The sequence below is a fragment of the Pinus tabuliformis genome, chromosome J (assembly GCF_031772625.1).
Source record: "Pinus tabuliformis cultivar Carrire ecotype Pingquan chromosome J, CPIR1, whole genome shotgun sequence".
Taxonomy (NCBI): domain Eukaryota; kingdom Viridiplantae; phylum Streptophyta; class Pinopsida; order Pinales; family Pinaceae; genus Pinus; species Pinus tabuliformis.
In genome coordinates, this window is record NC_142295.1 from 1,491,051,903 (window position 1) to 1,491,079,414 (window position 27,512).

The following is a 27,512-nucleotide window of genomic DNA, read 5'->3' on the forward strand; positions in this document are numbered from 1 at the left end:
CAGATATAATGGAGTAAAGTAGAAGATTATAGATAGGAATACATAGACAAATCACTAGAAGATTGAAGATTGTACGAGGAAAGCTCAGAGAATGTACTCTCCTTTTTGTTAATAGGTAAAGAAAAGGTTTTTTTTTTTTTTTTTTAATATACACTACCAAAACATACAGAAATGATAAAATCTCAATCAATAACATCCAGAAATTATAAAATCTCAATCAAAACCGATATAGTGAAGATGGTCCTAGCAGTTAGAAGAATCAAGGCAGCAAAGGATAATGAACTCATAGATATGCCCAAGGCAACAATTCCATTGAGCATTTCCCTGCTGCTTCCACAATATGTATTATTTGGCATAGCTGATGGTAGGAATGCACGAGTACGTTTATCATCAGAAGGTAGACTATATGAAATCCCTGCGTATAGCTTAGTTGCAGAAAGAATGGGGCTTGTTGGTTTGCAACCAACCTGAACAAAACACATTTAGACTACTTTTATTGGTTTCTAGAATCTGTGAGTGCAATCAACCTTACATGTTCTTAGCCAAAGTTTGCATTTTATTTAAAATAAAATAAAATAAATTCAATGAATCGTTGTGATATGCCTATTGGCACTCAAACCAAAGTCCACATTTGCATGGCATATTTAACAGGGGCAGGAATATGCAATAGGGCAGAATTGATGAAGATGCTTACATTCTCTCTGGTAATATAGATGATGAGCTATCTCAGCCAACCCTTGGACTCAGAGCAATAGATTTGGATAACCTGATACTGTAGCCAGCAACCCGGGTTTTCCCAAACAAGGTAAGAATGCAAACATCACATTGAAACATGGTAGAAGTCCTATTGTCCACCTAAGAAATGGGATTCCCGTTAACGATATGCATGATCGACAAAATTCAATACATGATAACAGAGCTAGTTTCGATGGCCCTCTGTTTGACGTTCCACTTCATAAATAAGAAATCAAGCAGGTGACTAGAACGAAGAAAATGAAATTGAAAAGGATTGCTTTTGTTTCCGCGAGTCTGTGGACAGAACTCATTTAGCATTTTCGAAACCCTTCTGCTTACACACTGAAGACGTGGAAGAGGCCCGAGCAAATGTGGATGTGGTTGTGGACTGAGTTGTTTGCAGGAAGGTGTTGGAGTCACGATTGCCGTTACACCAAAACCTGTAGGTGTTAATAAACAGACACATCGCTAGTGTTAAGCACATGCCACGAAACACACGGGAGTGTTGGATCAACACCGCCATCAACGGGGAGCACAACAATCTCCCCCCTCAACGAGAGCCAGGTGTGTTTCGAATTCGAGACCTTTGGCTTTGATACCACTTGATATAGACACAATGGTCAGCTTTCAACCTCTAAACACCATGTTCCAACATGAATGAATCAATTTTTTTGTACCATTGTCGAGGTGCCTGTTTCAACCCATAGAGACTCTTCTTCAACCTACAAACAATGCCTTCTTTGCCTTTTTCTATGAAGCCTTTTGGCTGCTCCATATAAATTTCTTCCTCCAATTCACCATGAAGGAATACAATTTTTACATCTAACTGTTCACATTCTAGGTCTAAAGCATCAACTAGACCAAGAATGACTTTAATGGATGACATTTTAACAACAGGTGAGAAAATTTCAGTGAAGTCAATACCTTCTTTTTGGGCAAAACCTTTCACCACCAGTCTTGCTTTATACCTCTCATTCTTTTCGTCACCTTCATGCTTAATCCTGTACACACATTTGTTTTGTAGAACGTTTCTTCCTTTTGGGAGGTTTGCCAACTCCCAAATTTTATTTTCCTGCAAAGAATTCATTTCTTCTTCCATTGTTTTCTTCCTTTCTTTACTGTGCTCAATTTTACAAGTTTCTTGAAAACAATTAGGCTCACCTTCATCAGTCAACAAAATATAGTTTGAAGGAGAATACCTTTGTGAAGGCTTATGAGGCCTAGAAGATCTGTGAACCAACTGTGGTGGTGCATTATCAGGTTGAATCTCCTGTAAAGGTTCCTGCAAGATTCCTTCTTCTTCTTGTTCATCATTTTCCACTTGTTGTTCTTCATTCTCCTGAATTTGCTGTTCATTTTCTTGTATTGGTAGTATGTTTTCCTGCGGCTCTTCAAACCTATCAATAAATTTCTTGACCTCCAACTCACCTACAGTTCTCTTGAACATTTCTAGTTCATTAAATATAACATCCCTGCTTCTAATAATTTTATGTTTGACTAGATCCCATAGACGATAACCAAAATCTTCGTCCGCATATCCCAAAAATATGCATTTCATAGATTTATCATCTAACCTAGTTCTGTTTTCTTTGGGAATATGTATGAATGCTTCATATCCAAAGATTTTCAAGTGAGAATAACTCAAATTCTTACCAATCCAAACTTCGTCAGGGATACTGCCATCCAAGGCTATAGTTGGAGATCTATTTATGAGGTAGCAAGCGGTCCTAACTGCTTCAGCCCAAATTTTTTTCTCCAAACCGGAATTGGACAACATACTTCGCACCTTTTCCATAATGGTGCGATTCATCCTTTCTGCGACACCATTCTGTTGAGGAGTACTAGGCACAGTCTTTTCATGTTTTATGCCAAACCTGTTACAATATTCCTTAAATGCATTTGAGCAATATTCTCCACCATTATCTATTCTTAAACACTTCAGCAATTTGTTAGTCTCTCTTTCAACAGCAACATGGAATTTTTGAAATATTCCAAACACTTCACTTTTACTTTTAATAGGATATGGCCAAACCTTTCTGGATGCATCATCTATAAATGTTATAAAATATGATGCTCCTCCTAATGATTTGATGTTAACAGGCCCAAACACATATGAGTGTACCAATTCTAACACATTTTTCTTCCTGTCATGGCCATCTCTAAGGAATGAAACCCTTCTTTGTTTACCATATATACAATGCTCACAAAGATCAAGATTGTAGGATTTCAAACCTGGCAATAAATTTTTATCAACAAGGATTTTTAAGCCCTTCTAGTTCATGTGACCCAAACGCTTATGCCACAGATCTGTTGAATTTCCTTCTTTTGTGACAATAGCCAAATCTGATTTTCCTATCAGTGTCTTCAATGTGTATAATGTTCTTGTCTTGGGTCCTTTGGCCACGACCAATGCACCTTTGCTAATTTTCCAGCCTCCTTTTCCAAAGCTTGTGGAATAGCCTTCATCATCCAGTCGTCCCATAGAGATTAAACTCATACACATTTCTGGTACATGCCTGACCTGTTTCAACAATATATTTTGCCCATCTTTTATCTTGATCTCGACATCTCCCACTTCAACAATACTGCAAAAATGATTATTCCCCAAATGCACTCTACCATAATCACTAGGATTATATGAAACAAAACTATCTTTGCATGGGGTTACATGGTGAGATGCCCCAGAGTCAAGGATCCAATCAAAGCTACTGTTAGATGTATATACACATGTATCCTCTATCGAAATAGTGAACAACACATCACCATCTGTGGCTACAACAATAGTCTCACCTTCATTTGTGCTGGATGACTTGTGATTTGTACTGGACGGTCTTTGATCTTTTTGTCCTTTCTTCCAGAATCAACATTCTTTTTTCATGTGCCCAGGTTTGCCACAATGAAAACAAATGATTCTACCTCTCCTTGATTTTGATCGGCCTCTCGATCTTGATCGTCTTTGCTGGCCTCGATCCATTCTCCTACCACGATCAGCTAGAGCTAGAGCTTCTCCTCCCTGGTTTTCCACAATTGACTTGCGTCGTAGTTCCTCATTCATTAAACTGTTGTTGACATCATCAAACTTCAGGGTCTCTGTAGTTGTTGAAGTGCTCATAGCTACAATTAAAATTTCCCAGCTGTCTGGCATAGAACACATTAGCAAAATAGCTCTAATTTCATCATCTAAAATGATTTTAACAGAGGCAAGCTGATTAGTAAAAATATTAAATGCATTCAAGTGCTCAGCAACTGAAGCACCCTCTTTCATCTTGAGATTATAAAACTTCTTCATCAAGAACACTTTGTTTGATGTCGTGTTCTTTTCATATAGATCATGGAGCTTCTTCCATAATCCTTCAGCCGTCTTTTCTCTGGACACATTGAAATACACATTCTTTGCTAAATATTGGCGGATTATTGCAATTGCCTTTCTATCTAGCTTATTTCACTCTTCATTTGTCATCGATGAGGGTTTCTTTGTTATGCCCTCAATCGGCAAATACCGATCCTTTAAAATCAGTATATCCTCCATCTGTGATTTCCATAGGGCAAAATTAGCCCTGCTCAACTTCTCCATATCTGTAACTGTTGGCCCCATTTTCAATTAAATTCACACAAAAAACTCCACTTAAAAATAAAACTTTAATTATTACTTTTTAAAATTTAGTAATAATGACCTTCCTCATTTTAAAATACCATTTTCAAAATTCCTGCTCATTTTTAAAATATACTTTTTAAAATTCCAACATATAAAAACATATATAATGTTTTAACCTTTTGACATTTCACACATATATATGTTGGTTTGAGGAAAAAAAACTTGACGTATACATGCAAGCTTTATGAAAAAAAACTTACGAACACCACGTTTCAACTCCAATCTCCACGGATCTCCACGTTTCAAACTCCAGCAACACGTACGGATCTCCATGTTTCAAACTCTAGCAACACATTTCAACATAGGTCCACGACCTTGTTTTTCTTGCAGCAACTGTCTTTTAGTTCCAGCGTTCCTTAGCTATTTTCTGCACAGATCCTTCAACAAATCCAGATGTAATAAGGCACTAAGTGGCTTGAACAATGGATATTCGACCCTAGCTTTGATACTAGTTGTTGGAGTCACGATTGCCATTACACCAAAACCCGCAGGTGTTAGTAAATAGACACATCGCTAGTGTTAAGCACATGCCACAAAACACACAGGAGCATTGGATCAACACCGCCATTAACGGGAGCGCAGCAAAAGGTTGATAGAAGGGCTACCGATTAGAGTGCTAGAGACAACTGATGTGAGGAGAAGTTGATTGATGAGTTTGTTGGTAAACACGTTGTTCACCTAGAGTCTGATCTTCTTTGCGATGTAGCAGCATGCTTAACACCTCAATTTCTGAAAGTGTGGGCTGAGGTTAAGAAGAAATTGGGTCATGATTTAGGAGGGGCGGAAAATTAATGCTCTTGAAGCAGATTACAGGTTATACATAAATTTACCATGCAAAATTGAAATTGAACAAATTTGAACTCAGACAAGGCTTAACACTCGCCTACCTTCTCTGGTCTCCTTGTATAAGACTTTGACCTGGGCATAAAAGTTTCCAAAGTCAATGATATATTGATATACTCAAATGTCATAGAAATTTCCAAAGTCAATGCTATGCTCAAATGTCATAGACCAGAGACGGACTAGGGACAAGCAAATTGTGCTCCATACTTTGATAAATCGATTTTCCACATTGGCCTGCTTTGCAGGCTAGTAAATGCAAACGCAGGCGTTGGGAACAGCTTAGTCGTTATAGAAATATAAACTAAACAATAATGGTTGCACTAAAACCAATCATTGCAATCAAACTACAACCATCAAATGTCTCATGGTACGCAAGTTAGGTTGATTTGTTCATTCCATGGCATTCTATCTAAACATTCTCAGCTACCAAGTGTATTTTCAAGAGTTCGAAAAAAAACCGAACGAAAATTTTTTAATCGGTCTTTTACAGGTTATTGACAAGTTCAGCGGTCTTTTAAAGTTTATTGACAAGGTCAGCGCCCGTGGCCTAATGGATAAGGCGTCTGACTTCTAATCAGGCGATTGTGGGTTCGAGTCCCACCGGGCGTGATGCAAATGTTCCCTTTTCTTTATGGCGGCGATTGTGGTTTTGATTCACACCAAGCGTGATAAGGCTATATCTCTGTGGGGGCACCTTCCTGTTTTGAAGGCCCGATATCTAATGATAATTCTGTTGATTGCAAAATTGTCTGTGGGTTCGATTAACACTAGGCGTCATGCTTATCTGTCACCTTAAGGTTATATCTTAACATTATTTTTCGCTGTGGCACATTCCTGTTTTGAAGGTCCGATGTCTAATGATAATTCTGTTGTCGGTTCTGTGTTTGCTTGTTCACAAAATTGTCTGCCCAGCTGATGTCTCTAATTCTACATATAAAGTTGCTGGCACTGATCATTAAATAGGTGAAGGTCTGTTGCTAGCACTGATCATTAAATAGGTGAAGGTCTGTTGCTAGCACTGAATCAATAAAAAGATTCTGTCAGTTATGTGTTGCTGGTTGTTCACAAAATGGTCTGCCCAGCTGATCCTACATATAAAGTTGCTGGCACAACAGAGGATGGTCTGTTGCTAGGACTGAATCATTAAACAGATTCTGTTAGTTATGTGTTGCCAGTTTAGAAAACTGGCTTGCGGATGATATCTATAATTCTAAATATAGAGTTGCAAGTATTATAGCAGAAATTAAATAGATGACAGAAGTTAAATCCTATGGAGAGATTAAGGATGGAAGTTACTTTTGAAAAATTAAACTAAACTAACATTGATGTTTTGAAAAATTAAACTAAACTAACATTGATGATCTGGTTCAGAAAACGGTTTGCCTAGATGATATCTCTGATCGTAAACATAAAGTTACAGGTATTATAATAAAAATTAAACCTCATAAAAAAATCGAGAATGAAAATCATTTTGAAAAATTAAACTATTCCAAAAAAATATTCAACAAATAAATCATATATTTGATTGCTGCCCCAAACAGTAAATTCATTCACTTATCAAAAACATGATATTGCATAAAATTATAGAACTGAGATGCATGGTGACCACCAAATATTACAGAATTCCCAAAATACCTCTATCTTGCATGGGATTCGTACATGCTTTATTACAACAAAAGAGATCAAAATTTACATTGAAAATGAAATGACATACTGCCTACACTCTCCTCTTTAATACTCAGTGTAATATTTGGCCAAATATAGTTAATACATGAAACATACAAAATATATATAGAGCAATTGCACCGAGAGATGTAAAAAAATTCCTGAAAGCTCAATAAGCCAAGAACATAAATATATGGTAAAAATTTGAAGTGTTAACTGTGGTGAAATTCATATCATGATGGGACCTTCAAAGCCATATTACAAATTTCTGCAGATAGAGTTCCTAAAATCCCCAATCAGATGCGGATGATCCTCCTAAATAACAACAGATAAGTAAGGGTCAAAGCACTGATATAAGTCTTGTAGGTTTTTCCGTTATCTTTCAACCCCGCTTATGTCCCTCTCCGAGTAGGTGTAATGGCAACAAGTACAAGTTATAGAATGAATTCCATCCTCACAGAGTTAGAATGTGTAATGGAAACAAGATACAAGTTATAGAATGTGTAATGGAAACAAGATACAAGTTATAGAATGAATTCCATCCTCACAGAGTTAGAATGGGACCCCACTCCTTCTAAGGATATCGTATTTGAGAAATGAAGCCACTCATTACCTAGGTTAGATAAAATCAAGGTTGACTTTTGAGTGTTAATCCACGAAATGGTTCACCTAGAATAGTAGTGTTTGTAAACCACTATTAGGCAACCATGATTTTTCTTCTCCAGGTGTTAGAGAGTGGGCTTGGAATTCCAAATGAGTCTGTTTTCTAGTGGTTTCTAGTGGAGTAATGATTACATTGAAACCCGAAAAAAATGAAACTATTAAGTATGTAAAATAACTTATTGGTATTTCACCATTATACTAAATCCACTTCGTTGCAATATTACTATAAATAAAATCAGTTAAACAAAATCATCTTTAAGGGATTTCACTGTAATTCTAGCCTCTAGAATGAGATAGTTGCTCCTATGAAAATATGAATAACAATCTGCTAAACCAAAATACATATTACAAAGGGATAGCAAACTCAAATGCGAAACCAAAGCGCTTGCTAAGTAGTACATTGCCTTTTGGAGTGTCCACCTGAGGCAAAGGCTTGGTGCACAGATTGCAAAAACCTAAAAAATGGGTTCCAATTCCCTCTGCATTGGTTCACAAGCTCGGTTTGGCAAGACAACGACATCGCCAAGAACATCCTATCCGCAAGACATGAATGAAACGTTGCCATCTCCGACATGGACTTCAATCCTCCTCTATATGTCACAAACCCATGCCCATTTCCATATGACGTCAGGATGCCTCCAACCTCGCCAAGTCTGCAGTACTCAGTGTCCCACTGCTCAATATCTCCTCAAGCAGATGGGCTGGCAGCTCTTCCACGTTAGTCGCTCAATATCTCCTCAAGCTGATGGGCTGGCAACTCTTCCACGTTAGTCGCTAAAGAATGCAAGGGGCTTCCTCTTGCTATTAAGACCATTACGGTAGCAATGGTAGGAGAAGGAGATCATCGACAATGGATCAACTTAGAAATACAGATATAAATTTTTATTTGACTCGTCCACAGGCAGAAACAAAGTTGTTGGCGAAGCTAAGTTTGAGCTACAATGCTCTTAACCCTTTGGTTGAAGAGCACAGTTTTATTTTTGACCTCACAAAAGTATATTGTTATTAGGAAATATTGTGACCTTATCAAATACCTTGGTTTGGTTGGTTGTCTTGCGATGACATTGGTTGTGTGGAAATTTATAGTTACAATGAAAATCTCGAGCTCTGCGATGAAAAAACAAGTTACCTTTCAAATAATGCATCGTCCTTCAAACTGAAAGTTTTTCTGTGATGTGAAGTGCAAATGATGCTTTCAACATTAAATTAAGGAGTTGTCTATAATGCGACTTTTTGGAGATTCCGGTGACGGAATCCGGCAGAAGAAATTGAGGTTAAATTTTGATTTGTTGCAGTTAAAATGGTTTTTTAACTGCATATTTGGATTCAGCACCCTGGAAAAACCCTGGGACGCTTTGATTGTGCAGAAACTAGCTATCAAACTTGCGATTCCAATAAATTGCTGCCGGATTTTGACGGGAAAACTCCACCGGAAAAGCTTCCAAAAAGTCGCATTATAGACAACTGCTTAAATTAATGTTTAATGGATAAATGGATGAAAATGATAGAAAGGAAGGATTTGTCATAGAATTTTATGAAAGTATAATATATTTTAAAATATTCGCATGAGAACATTGCTCTGTGATAATGAGTGAATTGGATTACTCACTTAGTGATTGATAAATTTCGTTTATTAGAAGATATGAGTATTTCCTACACGATAAAACGAAATAAAGTTGATATGTTCTTCAAGAAAATATGGAAAATATGTTTGATTTGCTTTGCCATAGTCACCTCATCAAATAAAATGTTGTTACCTCATCAAATACCTTGCTTAGTCAGTTTGGTCATTCAATGACGTTGGTTCTGTTTTGTGAGTGTGAATTTATAGTTACAATAAGAAGTCCCAAGGTATATCATGCAAAAACCAAGGTGTCGTTCAAAGAAAGCATTGTCTTTCTAAACCAAAAGTTTCTTTGTGACGTGAAATGCAAATACTTTTAAATGGATAAATGGAATTAACAAAGTTTGTTCTTTAGGTTAAACACTCCAAAAGACTTGGAATATGTAGACCTCCATTGAGATACGCGAATATATATTATATGAATGAATAAGAATGAATGATACAATTGAGAGTGAGGGACTTGCTTGTATACTAGGAAGGTGCCTCTTCATGGAAAGTCATGTCCCATTTAGATATACCTCTTAAACACTAATTACTAATTAGCTAATTATTATTACAATTATCATCATTATTTATATTTAATATATTTTATTCATAACGTTGCCTCCCTCTTAAGAAAAACTTTGTCCTCAAAGCTTGTTGATGCAAAAGGGTGAATCTCTTTTTTGGTTTCGAATATCTTCTCGTCTTGGCACTGTCATTTTTGTTGATACAAGTTGATATGATCTTCTAAGTGACAAACAAAACTGTCACACTGAGAAGGGATTAGACCATCCTAGATTAATCTTCTGTGGAATATTCTGATCACTGAAATTCTGTAACGAATTGTCATCATAGGACTTGATTGAGGTTACATCAATTCTTTGGAACACCAATTTTTGTTTTTGTTCTAAATGGTCCCAATATGTAGCTCGGTTGAATTATCTACTCTCATGATTCAAATGTCGATAGGGAACTTTTTTGGTTTGACTTTCCCTTATTAGGTGTGTGGAATTTTTTTGATTTCCTTCTAGTACTACGGTTGTTGAGTTACGATACACAATCTTTGTTTGGCATTTTCATCATTTGGATTGTAACATGTGAGTGTGTTTTTCTTTCAACTGATTGATCCTCTTCTTGAGTTGGGCTATTGCCTGGTTCAGTATTTGCTTCTTTATCTTCAACTGGGGATGTTATGACTGGCCAATTCGATACTTCCTCTTGAATACAATGTTCTAACTTGTTTTTTAATGATTTCTTGTCCTTCTTAAGCTTTTTAATTTGTGTTAGCAATTTTTTGCTATGATCCTTAACTCACAAGACTTCTTCATTTCTATCAACAATGATTTTGTCAATTTCATTTTGCATATTTTGTAATAGCTTTTTACCTTCTTGAAAAATTACTTTTGAAATATCTTGGATGTCTTTTGGTGTTACTGATTTTGGCTTCACGGTGACATTTTGTAGTGTTAGTTTTTTCTTTTTGTAAGAAAATGTCAAAAACTTATTTTTCGTATTTAGGATGAAAGAACTAAGGGTTTCCATCGAGGGTGAACCTAAAATAATGTTACCATGACCGCTCCATAGGGTTTGAACTGAGAATTGTGACACAAATGTATAATCTTCTATGCTTAATTGTAATTTGGTTATGTCATATATTTTGTTATTAAAACAGTGAAAATTTTCAATTATATTTGACCCGGGAATCAGTAATTGGTTTGCGATTTTAGATTTTATATAATTTTTATTTTCAGCTAGTGGGATAACGATAGTAACATATTTTCCCACAATATACCCTTTAATTCTAAAGAACACTGAGGCATAATTATATTTAGTTTTTGGAAATCTTCCTTCCTTCCATTTGGAATTAGATGTCATTTTTCTTTTCAAGTCTTTTCTCCCATTTTTTTAATAACTTTTATAATAATTGTTTTTGTCACTGTAACTTGTAGCTTTAAATGAAATAATGTATATATATTTTTTGATATTTGAATAATAATATATTTCCCTTTTAGCTTCAAAAAACTCTTTGTATTTTAGAATATAACAATTTACCTTTATAAATACCTTTGAATTATCACAAGGTAATATAAACTTCATGAAAACCCTTTTATTAATTTCCTTTTCCAAAAATTAAATGGAATTCATATGAGTCAGGAGGTTACGACCGTACCGATGGTCATGTCACACATGGATAGATCACCTCGCTACAACAATTCTATACAAACAACAACGGAGGGTAAACAATGTAGCATTGTGTGTTATAATTTGCAAGCCAACATGTGGAGATAACGATCATGGAGGTGGAAGTTGAACATGATTAGCAATGGTAGCAAGAAACGAACCTGGCGGCAGCCTGTTAGATGGTGGCTAGTAGCGGTGGTGGTGATTTAGGTGAAAGTGGTCGGAGAACTATCAGATAATGACGTGGGTATTTTTTTGGAGGCGTCCAATCTGGTTTGTGATGGAGCGGTTGCAATGATAAGGAATTCGAAGTAGCGAATGGAAGGTGATGGTGTATGACTGAAAGATGACAGAAGAAGGAAGCAAGGACTGGTGAGGGGGGTGACGACTATGAGGTTGGTTAGTGGTGGAACAATAAGACCGAATTCTTCTTCTTCTTATTATTATCTATTTATTATTTTTTTTGAATAACCTTCTTTTTTTTTCTTTATATATATTTTCTTTCTAAATGGCCAAGGGCCTATGACGAATCAGCGACGGAGAAGCTCCAAATTGTAGCGAAACACTTCAAGTATATGACAACAAGGTTGAAAAAATGTTGACGACCAAAGGCCTGGATTGGAGAATGAGGCTCTTGTGCATCGATTGAGCTTGCCAGAGGATCAAACGATTCTGATACCAAATGGAACGAACAAAGTTCGTTCTTCTGGTTAAACACTCCAAAAGACTTGGAATATTTAGACCTCCATTGAGATACAAGAATATATACTATATGAATGAATAAGAATGAATGATATAATTGAGAGTGAGGGGCCTACTTATATACTAGGTAGGTGCCTCTTCATGGAAAGTCATGTCCCATTTAGACATAAATCTTAAACACTAATTACTAATTAACTAATCATTATTACATTTATCATCATTATTTATATTTAATATATTTTATTCATAACAATGAAGATGATAGAAATGAAGGATTTGTCTCATAATTTTATAAGAAAATGTTATAACTGAAAATATTTGCATGAAAACCTTGCTCTGTGATGATGTGTGAGTTGGATTATTCACTTATTCATGGGTGAATTTGGTTTATCAGAAGATCTGAGTATGAATCACAACTTCCTATCTGATATGAAAAATAAACCATGTGATTGTTGATCTGGTCATTAAGAAAATATGCTTGATTTTCTTTTCCATAGTGATTCTCCCCTTTCTGTCAATTCAACCCAAAAAAGTTATAAGGAATGGTATAATGTATTCAACCATGTTTTCTTTGCTGTGCTACTTTTCCAAAAGATGAGGAGATCGATACAAAATATTTCATACAACTCTGGATTGCCGAAGGATTACTAGGGAGTGCCATTGCCAATAGGAGTTGCTCGGATGTAGAAGAGATTGGGCGACATTACTTGAATCTCAAAAGGCTTCAGATAATTGATATCTCCAGGTGTTGGAATTTCTAAAGGTATTGCAAGCGCTCTTGGAGGCAATCACCCACCCGTCGTTGCCCTTCACACTCAATTCTGCCGGGCAACTGCTCTGAAGACTGGATCTGCACCTTGTGGTCCAGCAGTCCCCGATACCTCCCTCACTGTAACAAGCTGCGGGAGCAATCAAGTCCATAGAAAGAAGGAGGACATGTGTCAAGGTTCGATTCAAAGAAGGAGGACGAATAGTATGCGCTATGATTAGCTGCAATAAACAATTTTTTCATATAGAATCCCATAGAGAGAACACCTTCGGCATAATTATTTTTCAACACGTATTAGAATAGTAATCTAATTTTCTTTAGAACTAAAACATGTGCTCATGTAATTACGTCGAAAGACGTTTTCTCTATGAGATTCGGTGTGCAAACACTGTTCACAATAGCAAATGAAAGAGCTTAATGTTTGTCCTCCTTTGTTAAATACAAAATTGACACATGGAACCAAATTTGGGCCTTCAAAGAAAAGCACAACGATGTAATGGTCTATTTTGGAAAAGAACCTGATAGGAGTGAATCCCTGTTTGCTTGTATCAACTAAGATTCCCATTGGGAGAGATGTGGTGGACAGGATAAATTCAAGAATGTTGACTAGGAGGAGATTCAAAAAGTAGTTGAATAGATAATCTCTAAATTGGTGGAGAATAAGCAGAATTGCATTCGGGTGTCGACCATCATTGGATTGATGGAATCCATAGCTACTCTACAATACTCAAACGACTCAAATAGGGGAGGATTTGTTGCGCTGAGGCTGACCATAGTGAAAAAGATGGCAGAAGAGCGCTCCAACTGCCATAAAATCAATTGCAGCAGAGGGCTACTTCCTAAAATATCTCACTCAAAGACTTAAAACCCAATGAGCTTCAATTCGAACCCAACACGTTCCAAGTTCCAACTCGAAATCGAGAGGGACAAGAAGATCCCCTTTGCAACCGAGGTGGCAGAGCTCGCTTTGCAGATCGTGAAAACTCTGACAAGCACTACAGGCTTGATGGGGAAGGACTTGAGGATAGTCTTCGCCATACACAATCTCAAAAAGATTCTTCAGTTCATAGAAATAGATGAGCGTGAATCCTGACGATTGAGATGTTAACAAGTCTTGCTCACGAACACAAGGGCTGTGAAAGCATCGGCCGTACTGACAAAATTTTGCATAAGCTCTTCCAAGGTTAATTTTAGGGGCGAATAATAGCCTAAAGGCGAAATTTAAGGCCTTTTATATTTTAATGGGGCGAATTTTTAATTAAAATAATAATTTTTTTTTATATAATTAGCTCATATTTTATTTAAAAATTAATTTATTTTTTTATTTTAGCCCAGGGCGGATAAACTAACCGAATCGGATTTGATCAAAATAGCCCCATTTTGATATTTGCGGAATCGTATTTGATCAAAATCGCCCCCATTTTGATTTACAGTTTGGGTTTTCTGGTCTGAGAGTGGTTTGTGAGGGTCGATTTGGTCATGGGATGAGGGTCGATTTGGTCATGGATGTTAGATTTATTTTGAAATGGAGGGCGGCTCCCTGTTTTGATGGATTCAGCCCGCTGTTTTGGTGTATATGGCTCCCTGGGTCCCTGTATAAAAATGGTTTTGAAATAAGTTTTTTCATCCTAGTTCACAAATCTAGCAGCAACAGTTTCGATGGGATATTCTTGCATTTTCAGATTTCAATCAGCTTATTCTTCTCTGGTTTCGGGTTTCTTGGATTTGAACGGCTCATGATTTCTTTTCTCAGGGATTGCAATTGCTTTCCGGAAGATGGGGTATACCTGTTCATGGTACTTCTTTACCTTCCCTTAGACTTGAGTTTTGTTTGGTTCTTGTTCATTGGGTGATGATAAAAAATGTAATATTCATTTGTATTTGTTGATTTTATACTCATGGAACTTGTTTCTTATTTGCAGCGGTTTATAATTCACCAAGTACTCGGTATAACCCACGCATTCGTGTACAAACCAGTGTAGACGAAATAACACGAATATCTCCGGTAGTCAGTCCATTTCCATCAGCCGGCCGGTGGGAGCGGTAAGTGTCTTTTGGTTTCTTTTATGTGATAGCTAGTTGATGTTCTGTTGATTGTTTATCGATGGTAGTCTAGTGGATTCAATCTCTCTAGTCAATGAGATGGTCTGATCAGATGTAAGTGATGATTTTAGAGTTGATGTAGGTTTGCTCTTTCAAACCAGCAGCACCCAGCCGGGATAGCCTTTCCTTAATGCTTCTTCTATGAAGTGCCAGAACACAGATATAGGGTTGGTTTCAGGGCATAGGAAGTGAAGATCTGAGATTGCATTACACGATCTAAAAGAGCGAAAGGCTTCCTAGTGGGCTCGGGTTCCTGGTATAGGTATAAGAAAGCCAGTAGAGCTAAATAGAGAATGGCTGGAACATAAGGTGGCGTGTCTGCTTGAACCACCTCCTATCTAGTAACATTTGCCTGCCGTTGTACTCAGTTCTTTAGTGCTCTCGTTCTCCTTTTGGACCAGTTGTCCATTCTCCTCACTTGCAAAGCATGCATTCACATAAAATTCACCAATTTTAAAAATAAAAGGTTACCTGGCCTCTTCTGATGCCTCCAACATCAAATTTTGTCTTCCTTCCATGCTTTAGGAAGGTACTCCTTCTCTTTCTTTTATTCTTATGACAACTATGAATGATTGTCCCTCTTGAAAATCCTTATCATCTGCATCTATACACATAGCATCAGTATCATAATCACCAAGCTCTTTAGCCCCATATGGTATATATGTTAGTGTTACGAGCACTTCTAGCTAACCTCCCATGAGACTTTCATTTATTGTCTCATCGACATCCTCTTTGTGTAGCTCCCTCTACTGTTATGATGCTTTTTCCACCATATCTTCTATCAACAAATCCATATGTTGATTTGAACTCTTTATGCAGTCCATGAGACTCTCTTATAGTCTCTCTTCAACATCTTCCTCATCATCAAGGACTATTCCCTGCTCTGGTTCAAAATAGTGAACTAATTCAACTTTAGGCTCAACAGGTGCTTCATCTTCCTCCCTAGCTTTCTAGCTTTAGGGGGCTTCCTCTTAAAATTTTTTTTCTGACAAGTAATTTGGCCTTCTTCCTTAGGTCCCATCTCTACCTTTGGTATTCTCTTTCAAGCCTCATTTTGACTATGTTGAATCTCTCCTTCAACTCATAAATCTCCTTTTCAATTTCTTCTTTACTCATGCCATTTTCCTTGGCATGCTTCTCCCTTTTGTTATGGCCTCTCTTTGAATTATGTCCATCAGTAGCCATCTTCTTTCCTCCTTTCTTGTGAGCTTTCTCTTGCTCATTGTGAGCTACACTCAAGCCCCTTTAACAATTCTTCTCCATCACTTGTTACCCAATATCTCACCCACTTCACCTCAACCTAGGCTTTTGGTATTCCTCTGGTTCCCTCCTCTGGAACCCACTTGAGCATGCTCTGGTCTTCTATGGCTTCTACACTTTTCTCACCTTTTGAGAACTCCACTTGTTCTCTTCTCTTTGAGGACCTCAGCTAGAAACCTTCTATGTTTTGTTTTGTAGCCTATTTGTCGTAAGTTTCTTGCCATACACTTTAAGAACTTTATTGGTCCTCTGTTACCACTCCTTCTACTATTACCACTGTAAGGATTAACTCCTTGTATACATTTAAAAAAAAATACAAACCAGTTACCTACTAGTTCCTTAACCTCTGAGGTCTCAATATCTCAGTTCTTCCTAGCTCTACACTTGGTTGGTACTTCTTTAATATGCTCCAATCCTGTATTCCGTTCTCAATCTCTTTCTCTCCTCACTTTTTTTCTTAGGTTCCTCTTGCCCAAAATTTTCTTGGTTTCTTTGTCTCAACTTTGATGTCTCTTCTTCATGAGCAATCTTATAAATCTTTTTGGTTCACTGCAGAAACCTCCTCAATCACTTGTCAATCCCCAAGAGCATCAATATTGCTCTAGTACCACTTAATGCATACCTTTTGGCTACTCTCATATTTCCATCATTCAACGTAGTCCATCTCATTCATTCACCTTCCCATTTTTGGCTCTTCCGGTCCCTTTTTCTAGCAGCCTTAACTGTGGAACCTTACGTTATGACCCACTAGTCAATTGCTCTATTCCTTTGACCTTTGACATAATAAACAATCTTGATTTTCCCAGATTTTCCACAAGTTCTTTCTCACAGTGACTATACTCGCCCCTGTCTTGCGTTCTAAACCTCCCTACTACCTTCAACACAACCACCCTTAATAAATATCTTCGCATAACCCACTTAGTTGTTCTAGGTCACTAGACAGTTCTCAACCTCCTTAGTTGAAGATTTGTTCCCACTGTGCCTTGAAACCTCACAGAATCTGTGTGTAATAATTCTCCCAGGCCAAACTTGAAGTCAACACACACACCTGTCTCCTGGTATTTGAAAGCACTCAATCTCAATAATAAAGGTGCTTAGGCCTAACTTTACTCATATTACACTTGAGGTACTTGAAGCGGCAGCAGCTCTCTTCTCAAGCGGTATGTGTTCTAGTTCTCAAGTGTAATATGAGTAAATTTAGAATGTACTGCCGTTTGACAATACTTGTAAGCACTTTGAAGCAAATGTGGCCTGAATGCTGTTTGAAACTGGAGATACTGATGACCTCAATGATGTGAAAAATTGGAGATACCGTATGGCCTCAATGGTGTTTGTAATCAAAATCTGGATTGAACACAGTGTCTGTATAGACTGTTGTATAGACTGTAGTCTAATTATGTATAGACTGTTGGTCTTAAGAGCATGCGATCATTGATCAAGCCATCATGACCCATGGCAGCTTTGAAGGGATAAAAGGAAGACGTGTTGAAGCCAATGCTGCCAATGGAGTTTGATTCTTGAATATCATGGAGATTAAGAAGAATTATGTTCCATGCTCAAGGTTAATTACAGTAACGTTTTATGTGCTTACTCTACAAATGAATTTGAACAAGTTTTTCATGGAAACCTTTCGAAAAGAGAAAAAAGACCTTGCATTATAGTTTATTGGTGGATTCCTATATTTTCTTGGTTGTTGTTACATGTTGACTATTGGAAGATCTGTTTATATTACTGAGAATCTTTCACCTGAAAATGGAGCAGTAAAGGACATATTAACTGTTATACGCTTTTGATTTTTCTGCCTTTGAGAACCTTGTGAGTTGTATGTCATTGAAGGGTGACTTGGTTTGAATAGTTAGCTTTGGAGAGCAGTTAGAGGAAGAAATAACTCAAACCCAAACTCAACAATGGAATTTTTATCAATGTGTCCATTCCAATAGATTATTATTCTAAATCTGGATGATGTGGCAACAATAATTATATATTTTTTGGAATGTACCTCAGTGAATGATCACCTTTTGTAATATTTTAAGTGCCGCTACATAGAGATGTTATTTCTATGCTTAATTAATTGCATTGATGTGCCATAGAGCAATGCAATGCATCTGGATACTTGAAGTCTTGGAATTGCAGAGCAGCATTTGCTTGATTCCTTGGTAGCTGTTTGAAGATCCTAACCAAACTGATGTTTCTTTCAGAATTGTGGTTCTTTGTCATAGTAGTATAGTACGCTGTTCCTGAGATTACCTTTGGTTCTGTTCTGAGATCTGTAGAGAATTGTTGAGCAAGGGGGAGGATAGCTTCATCTTAAAGCATCCCTCTACCCAACGTTAAGCTTGATGGGAAGAATTATCCTATCTTCAAGTGAAGGGTGCTAAACATATAATTGAAGAATTGATTGTTAAGACTTGTGGAGGGTAAGAAGACAAATTGCACTGTTGCTAAAGAATTAGTAAAGCTATAAGACAAATTGCACTGTTATATAGAGTGTCTATACAACAGTCTATATATTACAACTAAGTACAATGAGTCTCTCTTTGTGGTTAATTGTACTATACCTTGGGTGCCAACATTCATAATTCTTGTTGTTGAACCAAGCTCTCCAGTTGCAGCAATAAGCTCGACACCTTTGTCTTATTGATTGCATTCTTTGAACAATGTTACTCAAGCCAATCCTTAAACCTTGGATTGATCAACCGATCTCTAAAGAACATTGCATCATGATGTTGTTCATCCCCTCTTCTACAATTTCTCTCTTATAGATGCATTCTTTGATTGTTCAAGGCCTCCTCCTTAATGACATTTGAGGGATAATTTTGCCTCCTTCCTTGTCTTAACATAAACTTGGTTTTGTTATCCATCTTTCACATGGCTGCTAGGATCCATGGTCACTTCTGAAAATTGCTTGCAAGGTTATCTTGGCTTCATTATGCATTGTTTTTTCCTTTTGGAAACTCATCCTTCCTTGAGGATTGTCTAGCATCTACTACCTCAACTTGGATTTCTTGGATCAATTTAGTGCTCTCGTTCTCCTTTTGGACCAGTTGTCCATTCTCCTCACATGCAAAGCATGCATTCACATAAAATTCACCAATTTTAAAAATAAAAGGTTACCTGGCCTCTTCTGATGCCTCCAACATCAAATTTTGTCTTCCTTCCATGCTTTATGAAGGTACTCCTTCTCTTTCTTCTATTCTTATGACAACTATGAATGATTGTCCCTCTTGAAAATCCTTATCATCTGCATCTATACACATAGCATCAGTATCATAATCACCAAGCTCTTTAGCCCCATATGGTATATATGTTACGAGCACTTCTAGCTAACCTCCCATGAGACTTTCATTTATTGTCTCATCGACATCCTCTTTGTGTAGCTCCCTCTACTGTTATGATGCTTTTTCCACCATATCTTCTATCAACAAATCCATATGTTGATTTGAACTCTTTATGCAGTCCATGAGACTCTCTGATAGTCTCTCTTCAACATCTTCCTCATCATCAAGGACTATTCCCTGCTCTGGTTCAAAATAGTGAACTAATTCAACTTTAGGCTCAACAGGTGCTTCATCTTCCTCCCTAGCCTTCTAGCTTTAGGGGTCTTCCTCTTAAAATCTTTTTTTCTGACAAGTAATTTGGCCTTCTTCCTTAGGTCCCATCTCTACCTTTGGTATTCTCTTTCAAGCCTCATTTTGACTATGTTGAATCTCTCCTTCAACTCATAAATCTCCTTTTCAATTTCTTCTTTACTCATGCCATTTTCCTTGGCATGCTTCTCCCTTTTGTTATGGCATCCATGAGAACTGGTTAGTAGTGGGTAGTTCTTAACCAAAAGGTTCCCAAAAGGGCGACTTCGGGACTGATTACAGAGAAAGGAGAATCAGTACCTGGATGGCCCCTCTTACGTGGAGCCGATTCACTGACCAAGCTTCCTACTCCACAATCTACATCAAAACAAACATCTGTAGTTGAATGGGCACTACAGTTGCCAAATAGGCTTACACAGGCAACTGGAGAGCTTCATTTGAAAGGAAAGATTATGCAGAAGGTTTGCAACTATGAACATGAAGCTCGGTCTTCAAATGAGGTAGCACCAATTGAAGCATGCTCTAAAGAAGAAGGGTTTCCTTGCAGTCAGCAGAATGATTCTGATCGAGAAGAAAATTGTTTGGCAAGGAGATTAGAGTTCCTTTGTCAAAGTAAAACCTGCAGGCATTTTACATATCAGGAGTTGCAATCTGCTACTTCTGGTTTTTCAACAGGTTGCATTTGTAGTTTTCCTCATGGAGTTTTTCATTTCTGTGCTTCTGTTTTGAATGGGAAATTTCCCTTGAAATGTATATTAACCTTGTGAACTCAATTCAATTATGTAACATCCTTATTCTTGCAGGGAATTTTATAGGAAGAGGAGGCTGCAGTAAGGTGTACAGAGGATTTCTTCCTGATGGACAATCGGTGGCAGTGAAAATCTTGAATTCATTATCCAAAACAGAGCAAGAGCTTCTTTCTGAAGTTGAGATTCTTACTCTATTGAAGCACAACCATGTCATTACACTTATCGGTTACTGTGCAGAAGGCCTTAACCGCCTTCTGGTGTATAATTTTGTATCCAGAGGAAACCTTGAAGAGAATCTCCATGGTATATACTCAATAGTATTGCATTTTAAGAATCATGAAATCGTGTAGAAATATTAAGCAGTAGTACGTTTTAAGCATCATAGTGTTATGTATTGTATGGCAGGGTCTTTCATTTTCTCTTTTCTGAGATTTGATTATAGTCCTAGCTATTGACTATGTATATATTTTTCAGGAGGAGAGGAAAAGCCAATACTTCCTTGGAAAGTGCGATTAAAAGTGGCTGTAGGAGTTGCTGAAGCATTAGATTACTTGCATAATGGCTTTTCTCAATCTGTCATTCATGGAGATGTAAAGTCTTCCAATATCTTGCTTTCTGAAGAGTTTGAACCACAGGTATAAATCTTTTTACTGCAAGAAGAATCAAGACTAAATTGCACAATTCAGTATTTGAAGAGATCTTAGTGATCTAGACTTGTAAACTGAAACTTGGAATTCTGCACTAATGACAAATTTCAACAGAATTAATGTGCGTGTTATTATAATAGTTGTCAGATTTTGGGCTAGCAAGGTGGGCACCAACATCTTCATATATCACTTGCAGCGATGTTTTAGGAACATTTGGGTATGTAAGCATCTTCCCAGTTTCGATTGGCCATTTTCAGATTAAAGCTATCCAATTTGTAAATTCACTAATTGTGATTGTAGTTTGACAGGTATCTTGCTCCAGAATACTTTGTTTATGGAAAGGTTAATGAGAAGACAGATGTGTATGCATTTGGTGTGGTCCTTCTTGAGCTAATAACTGGAAGGAAGCCAATTGATACAGCAAGTCCCAAGGGTCAAGAAAGCCTGATTATGTGGGTAAGTCCTGGTTTTTACAGTTGACTCTCTTCTTCATGTTTATTTATATTGATTATCCTTATTAGGGGCTCATGTTTAACCTTCTGTAAATGTTGAAACCAGGCAAGACCACTCTTACAGGATGGGAATATGGAAAGTCTTGCTGACAAATGTTTGCAAAATGTTTATGATACAAATGAAATGCATAGAATGATGCTTGCTGCTACGCTTTGTCTAAGGGAAACATCTCATTACCGTCCTTGCATGAGCCGAGTAATTTATCTTCCTCTATTCATTTCTATATGCTTCAGGGGCTTGTTTTTACTACCTCGTGTGTTTTTTGAGGGTATTCTTTACCTGCAAAAATTACTTTAGGGTGCAATTTCTCTTACATTTTCTTTTAGCTATAAAACACTCTATGTTAACCACATCTGTTCATCTCTGCTTACTCTTTAATACCAAGATATGATTAATGGCAGATTTTAAAACTACTACAAGGAGAAGATGAGAGGACTGACTGGGCGTGGTGCCAGAATACAATGATCAAGGATATGGATACTTCAGATGAGGATGACATTGTAGAAAATCAGGGGGGGCATGATATACAAACCCATCTCACCCTTGCCATGCTTGGGGTGGATGATGATACGGTATCACTTAGTAGCACAGATCATAGTGTGGGCATTTTGCCAACAAACAATTCTTTGGAAGATTACGGACTGCGCCGATGTAGCAATTCATCAAGCTTTTAATTCAAGATTAAAAGAAGTGAGTTTTGTTGCCAGCAATACATTTGTTTATGGTTGCTTTATAAGTTTCCCATGGCCACAGTGGTTTCATATTCTTATATGGCCAGGAATGTGACGTATTATGCTAGACCTCAAAGAATAGCTAAGGATTGTATGAAAACTAGGGGATTGAACAATAACATTGACTACGTTAAAGCATTCCTTGAAGTTAGAAGCAAGCTCATGGGCGGAAAGGAAGATCAAGATGTCAGTACTCCATTATCTTGGCTGCAGATCTGAGCAATGTTTGACTAGTTGGCATCTTTTGTTCGCATGCTGATTTTTTCAGTGTCGTGTCCACATTTCTACTTTTTACTGTCAATCTCATGTAAATAGTGAAAATGGATCTACGGTGTTCATTACACTGCTCTGGGTAGACAAGTACCAAGAAGAGTAACTTTTTGGTAATGCTACTATATTGTCAATTCAGAAGTGGTGGAGAGAACCGTAGAAAGAACTACCCACTACTAACCAGTTCTCATGGATGCCAGGTTGATTGATCAAATGGATCAAATGTGCTGAAGCTTGAGATCCTTCTTTGATGCGCCATAAGGGCCATGCCTGATGCGTTTTTGGTCTAAAAAAGGACCAAGGGTTCAAATAGTTAATGGTTAGCATTCACCAACTATTAAAACAGAGTAGCCATGTCTAATTTTCAAATTTCATTTATAACACTAGCAATTTTTATTGCATAATATCAGGAATGAACAGATGCAGGGTTTTCAAGATTCAGGTTGAATATCACAGAAGACAATGCAAAGGTGTACCGGTGAATACTATGGTATTAATGAGAATCAAAAGTTAAAAGCTACACAGTAGAATGCATTTATTCATCTTCAAGGATATCACAGCACACACCACACTGCATTTTCACTTTTCATCCATAGAAATGTTTCCATCGATGGAAGGATTTATGGTTAACAATAGCAATAACTAAAGACCTTGTCACCATACTAATGTGCATATTCATCACTTATTGTAAAGGACTGAACCTAATTCCTTTTTATTTAATTACCAAGCCATAATCATGACAATATCCACAAAATTCAATAAGAATGGTTTAGGTTGTGTAAAATTCCACCACTATATGTTCGTGGGTCATATTCCTTCCATGGTACCATTTTGCTACATAATAACATGAAGAGACAGGTACCATTCTGCTGACTTAACAACATACTAATCTCATCACTAAAAGAATAATAATTGTAAGAATCTAACAGATTTTGCAAATATATGAGCTCAACTTATAATTATATAGTATTTATATTTTGGCAATTTTTTATTGCCATGAAACGCTGCTTCTCGAGTTTAGGTAATTGCAAAGCTGTTCTATAACATTACACCTTAAAAAATTCAGCCTTCAAATCCAAAACATTAAAACTATCCTACATCTCTAACTTCAAAATTTTTAATGCCTACACCTTTTGTAGGGAAAAAAGAAAAGGCAAGAAATACAATATGAAACCCAAAATTTGTTCAAGAAAATAAAGCTATAATCAATAAAAAAAAATAAAGCGTATGGCATGGTCTGCTGAATCATCTGAGGTGCTCAATTATCCTCAGCAGCTTTGGAAGTCTCAGATGCCTGTAATTCACCATCATTTTCCAGCTTTTGGACCTTATTTGATCGTTCATCTTTGGCAGATCCATCATCCTCTTCAAACCGTCTGTGTTTCTTCTCTATGCTGGTACCATTCCCCTTTGTAAAGGGCTTTCGACTGTTAGATGAGTGCCTGCCTCCTCTACCACAGCCACCTCTGAAATTAAGGGTGAATGGTCCCAAGTAAGTAAGTTATTTTAAAATCAAGTCATCATCAGGGAAAACTCTAAAACTCCTACCATTGAAACCCAATATAGAGACAGTTTTTAGGAAAATATTTTGATGGACAACATTGTGGCATGTCATAAATAAGCATCCACATGGACTTGTTCTAGGGTAGTTTAAAATAACTTCTTGTTTCTTTTGAATAAATCTTCTTGTAATACTAGAGAGGCCACTCAGTTTTGGTGATATTTTCAGTGCTTTGTTTAGTTATGTGAATTCGTTAGATGCAAAACAAGTATTGGTTAATTTCATGAAAACCAATCTGCAGAATTGGAAATGTAAGCATATGTGCATGAATGTAGTAGAGAAAGGGGTACTGTTCTAATTGAAGTGAGAGTGAAAGAGACCTTTTGAAAATGTTATTGTTTCAAGCAGTTGGAACGGTATCAGTAGGAATCAGTATGCAGAAATTAAACAGAATAAATGGGAATCAAGGCGAATCAAGCATTGTATTGCATATCAAATCTAATAAAGTACCAATGATTCTACAGCTCTGGTTAAGTACTCAATAGTGCTTCCAAGGTTGCAGAACTTCAATCTACAGTCATAGATATTGAATGGGTGTTTGCAGTTATATTGTTCCTCTGCCAAGAACTCTGCTCTTTTGGACCTCAATTCCCCTCAAATAAAAATGTTCTGTTTAATTGGAACTTATTTACATCCTAACATGCAGGTCGATTTCTCCAAGAGAATGTACCTGGGCAACAAATGATATCCAAGTTGAAATCTTAACAATGGAATTAACTAATTATTTTCAATCGATTTCCTTCATTGTTGCTAGTTGATTTTTCCTGGGATTATCGACATCTCATTTATTGGGTTCACCTCACCCTGATTTGAACTTCTTTCATTTGAATCAACTTCATCTCTGGTTAGAACATTTTTTGATTGATTTCATTTTCCAACAAATGTGGTATTTAAGTTACTTTCTTCTTGCAAGTCGATTTTACCGTTATTAGTACACTGCTAGTAGATTTGTTTGACATGATCATTTTCTTCAATTTCAGGGTCGACTAGCTTAATGATAGTGTCCTTTTGCTTCAGCTCATGTTCATTCATCAGTTCTCAATTGATTCTCTCTGTGTTCAAAATGGATTCAAGTAGCTTAGGAATTACATCGATTTCCATGTTCATTCATCAGTTCTCAACTGATTCTCTCTGTGTTCAATGGATTCAAGTAGCTTGGAAATCACATCAATTTCCTTTTATATTGTATTAAAATGTACAGGAATGTCATAGTGGAATTGCTTTCCACAACAATACTTCTTTGTAACTATGGACTTTATCTCAACTCAACTGGATTTCATTTCTAACAAGAGATTTCCTTAATAAATTCCTCTTGACAAATTTTTCTGTTATAAAACTTTGCAAAAGCATACCCTTGGTATAGCTCACTACACAAGAAAATTCATTTTTGAAGCATAATTCTTATACTTGCAACTTTCATTTCTCTGTATAGACTTTCTAGAAAATAAATTGCGTGTAAAGAGTCTATATTCCACTCTTGGATTCATTTTGTTGGAGAGTTATGTGAAGGACTAACGAACCTAGTAGTCACAGGACGAAACAAACCCTGAGGCAGTAAAAATTTGTACATGGGTCCACATTTGCTCCCGTTATGGTCCTTACAGAGAGTGCATTGAAGGTAGGTATGTTGCAGTTGGTAGAATATGACAAATGTGCTCCCTTCATGTTCTCTAAGACGACAAATTACAATTATTTGACAATTTCCTCATCCAAATGATTTTGAATGAGTAATTTCATCTAAATTTAACTGATTTTCAAACTGGGATTTAGTCTTCTTAATTTAACTGATTTTCAAACTCAGATTTAGTCAGTGTTATTGAGGAGTGAAATAGAAACTGATTTTCTCTTGCAGAGAATAACAAGGATTGGTGTGAGCTTATACTCTGCCTTATAGACCTTCAAATTCAAATAAGCTCTTGTATCCCTATTTCAATCACATAATTTAAATGAATATAATGTCATTTTATTAGAAAATGCAATGAGTATGAAATAGATCATCAGAATGGCCACTGTAGCCCAGGCTGGTGAGAACTTGAGTATTTTATATCTGACTAAACACATGCACATGAAAAGAAACATCACCTGACACAGACATGAACAAGATAGAATCTAGATATTAGAATTTTGGGGAAAAACAATTGCGCCTTAACAGAGAGCTTCTTATCCTACACCACACATTTCACTCTTTCAAGGTGGAGTTACAAACTGAACATGCAATGACTGAGCTGCATGGTCACCAAAGTTGTAACACACCCAAAAAAACAATGCTTCATATCGGCTTCTCAATTATGTGTGTTTAGCATTAGTGATATAGTCTCTTCTGAACTTTTATTTCAAGTAGAAATTTGATTAAATTTCAGAAGTGCAAGAAATCACAGAAAACCCTCGGCAGTAAATTGATAGGGGAAATCTTCAAAAAAACCTGGAAGCTGTCCTGTTCATATTGTCCTGGACTTTTCAGCCAAGTTAATATGTCTGTAAAGAATACTATTTTATCCTGAGAAAAGATTGACACTTTGTTTATCACCAGATGAAAATAAATTAGAAGCAAAACATCAGGTTGGTGACAAATCCAAAACAAGTTGCAAGACTGTAACCCAATCTGCAAAACATCAAAAAACTGATTGTCCCAGAGTGGGATGCACTATGGGAAGCTGTGCTGTCCCATCTTTTACTAGTGTCAGCTTCATAGCATCTGCTTCCATTTCCAGCAGCTCTGTCTTTAAGAGAGCATCGACCTCTATCTTGATAGTGTTGTCATCAAGAGATTTGTAGCTGATTTCCATTTTTAATCTTTATGGCAGCTGTTTATAGTCCTGTAGGACTGAAAGTATGGATGTTGCAAAGCTTCATTAGCTGTTATTCTTTTGTTTCCATCCACTTGTAACATTTGTTTCAGCAAATCCACACCTTCTAGACACCCAACATTTTTAACAAATCTTGTGAGGGATGGGAAAGGCTTTCCCGGATTTGGAAATATGATATCCAACTGCTCCTTTACAGATTGCCCACGAAATAGCGGCTCACCGATGAACAATTCTGCCGACATGTTATTTGTTGCTTTTTTCTAGACTAGCTATCACAAAGCATTTGAGTTGTTCCTGTTCCTGGTTGGTTTTTTTATAATTTTATAGACAAGTTCCATGTCGTGGAAATGTGAAAAAAGATAGTGATATTGCCACCATGTGGCTCTTATCATATATGGTTTTATACTTCTTCAAAAAATTCTCTAAGAGTTCACAATGCTAAAATTCACTAGGACTTTACAAAGT

The 27,512-nt window shown here is 36.8% G+C and overlaps 1 protein-coding gene and 1 non-coding gene across 2 annotated transcripts; both read left to right on the top strand.

Moving 5' to 3' along the window:
- The first annotated feature begins 237 nt into the window (after window positions 1–237).
- LOC149233056 (protein kinase STUNTED-like) lies at window positions 238–22,696 on the top strand. The gene is made up of 9 exons (XM_089382084.1): window positions 238–454; window positions 652–704; window positions 20,018–20,444; window positions 20,573–20,821; window positions 20,993–21,153; window positions 21,306–21,382; window positions 21,474–21,621; window positions 21,724–21,873; window positions 22,080–22,696. The coding sequence occupies exons 1-9, from the start codon at window positions 238–240 to the stop codon at window positions 22,350–22,352; spliced, it is 1,755 nt and encodes a 584-aa protein (XP_089238210.1). The 3' UTR covers window positions 22,353–22,696.
- TRNAR-UCU (transfer RNA arginine (anticodon UCU)) lies at window positions 5,770–5,842 on the top strand. The gene has a single exon. It is a non-coding gene; the product is annotated as a tRNA-Arg (tRNA).
- Window positions 22,697–27,512: the final 4,816 nt, after the last annotated feature.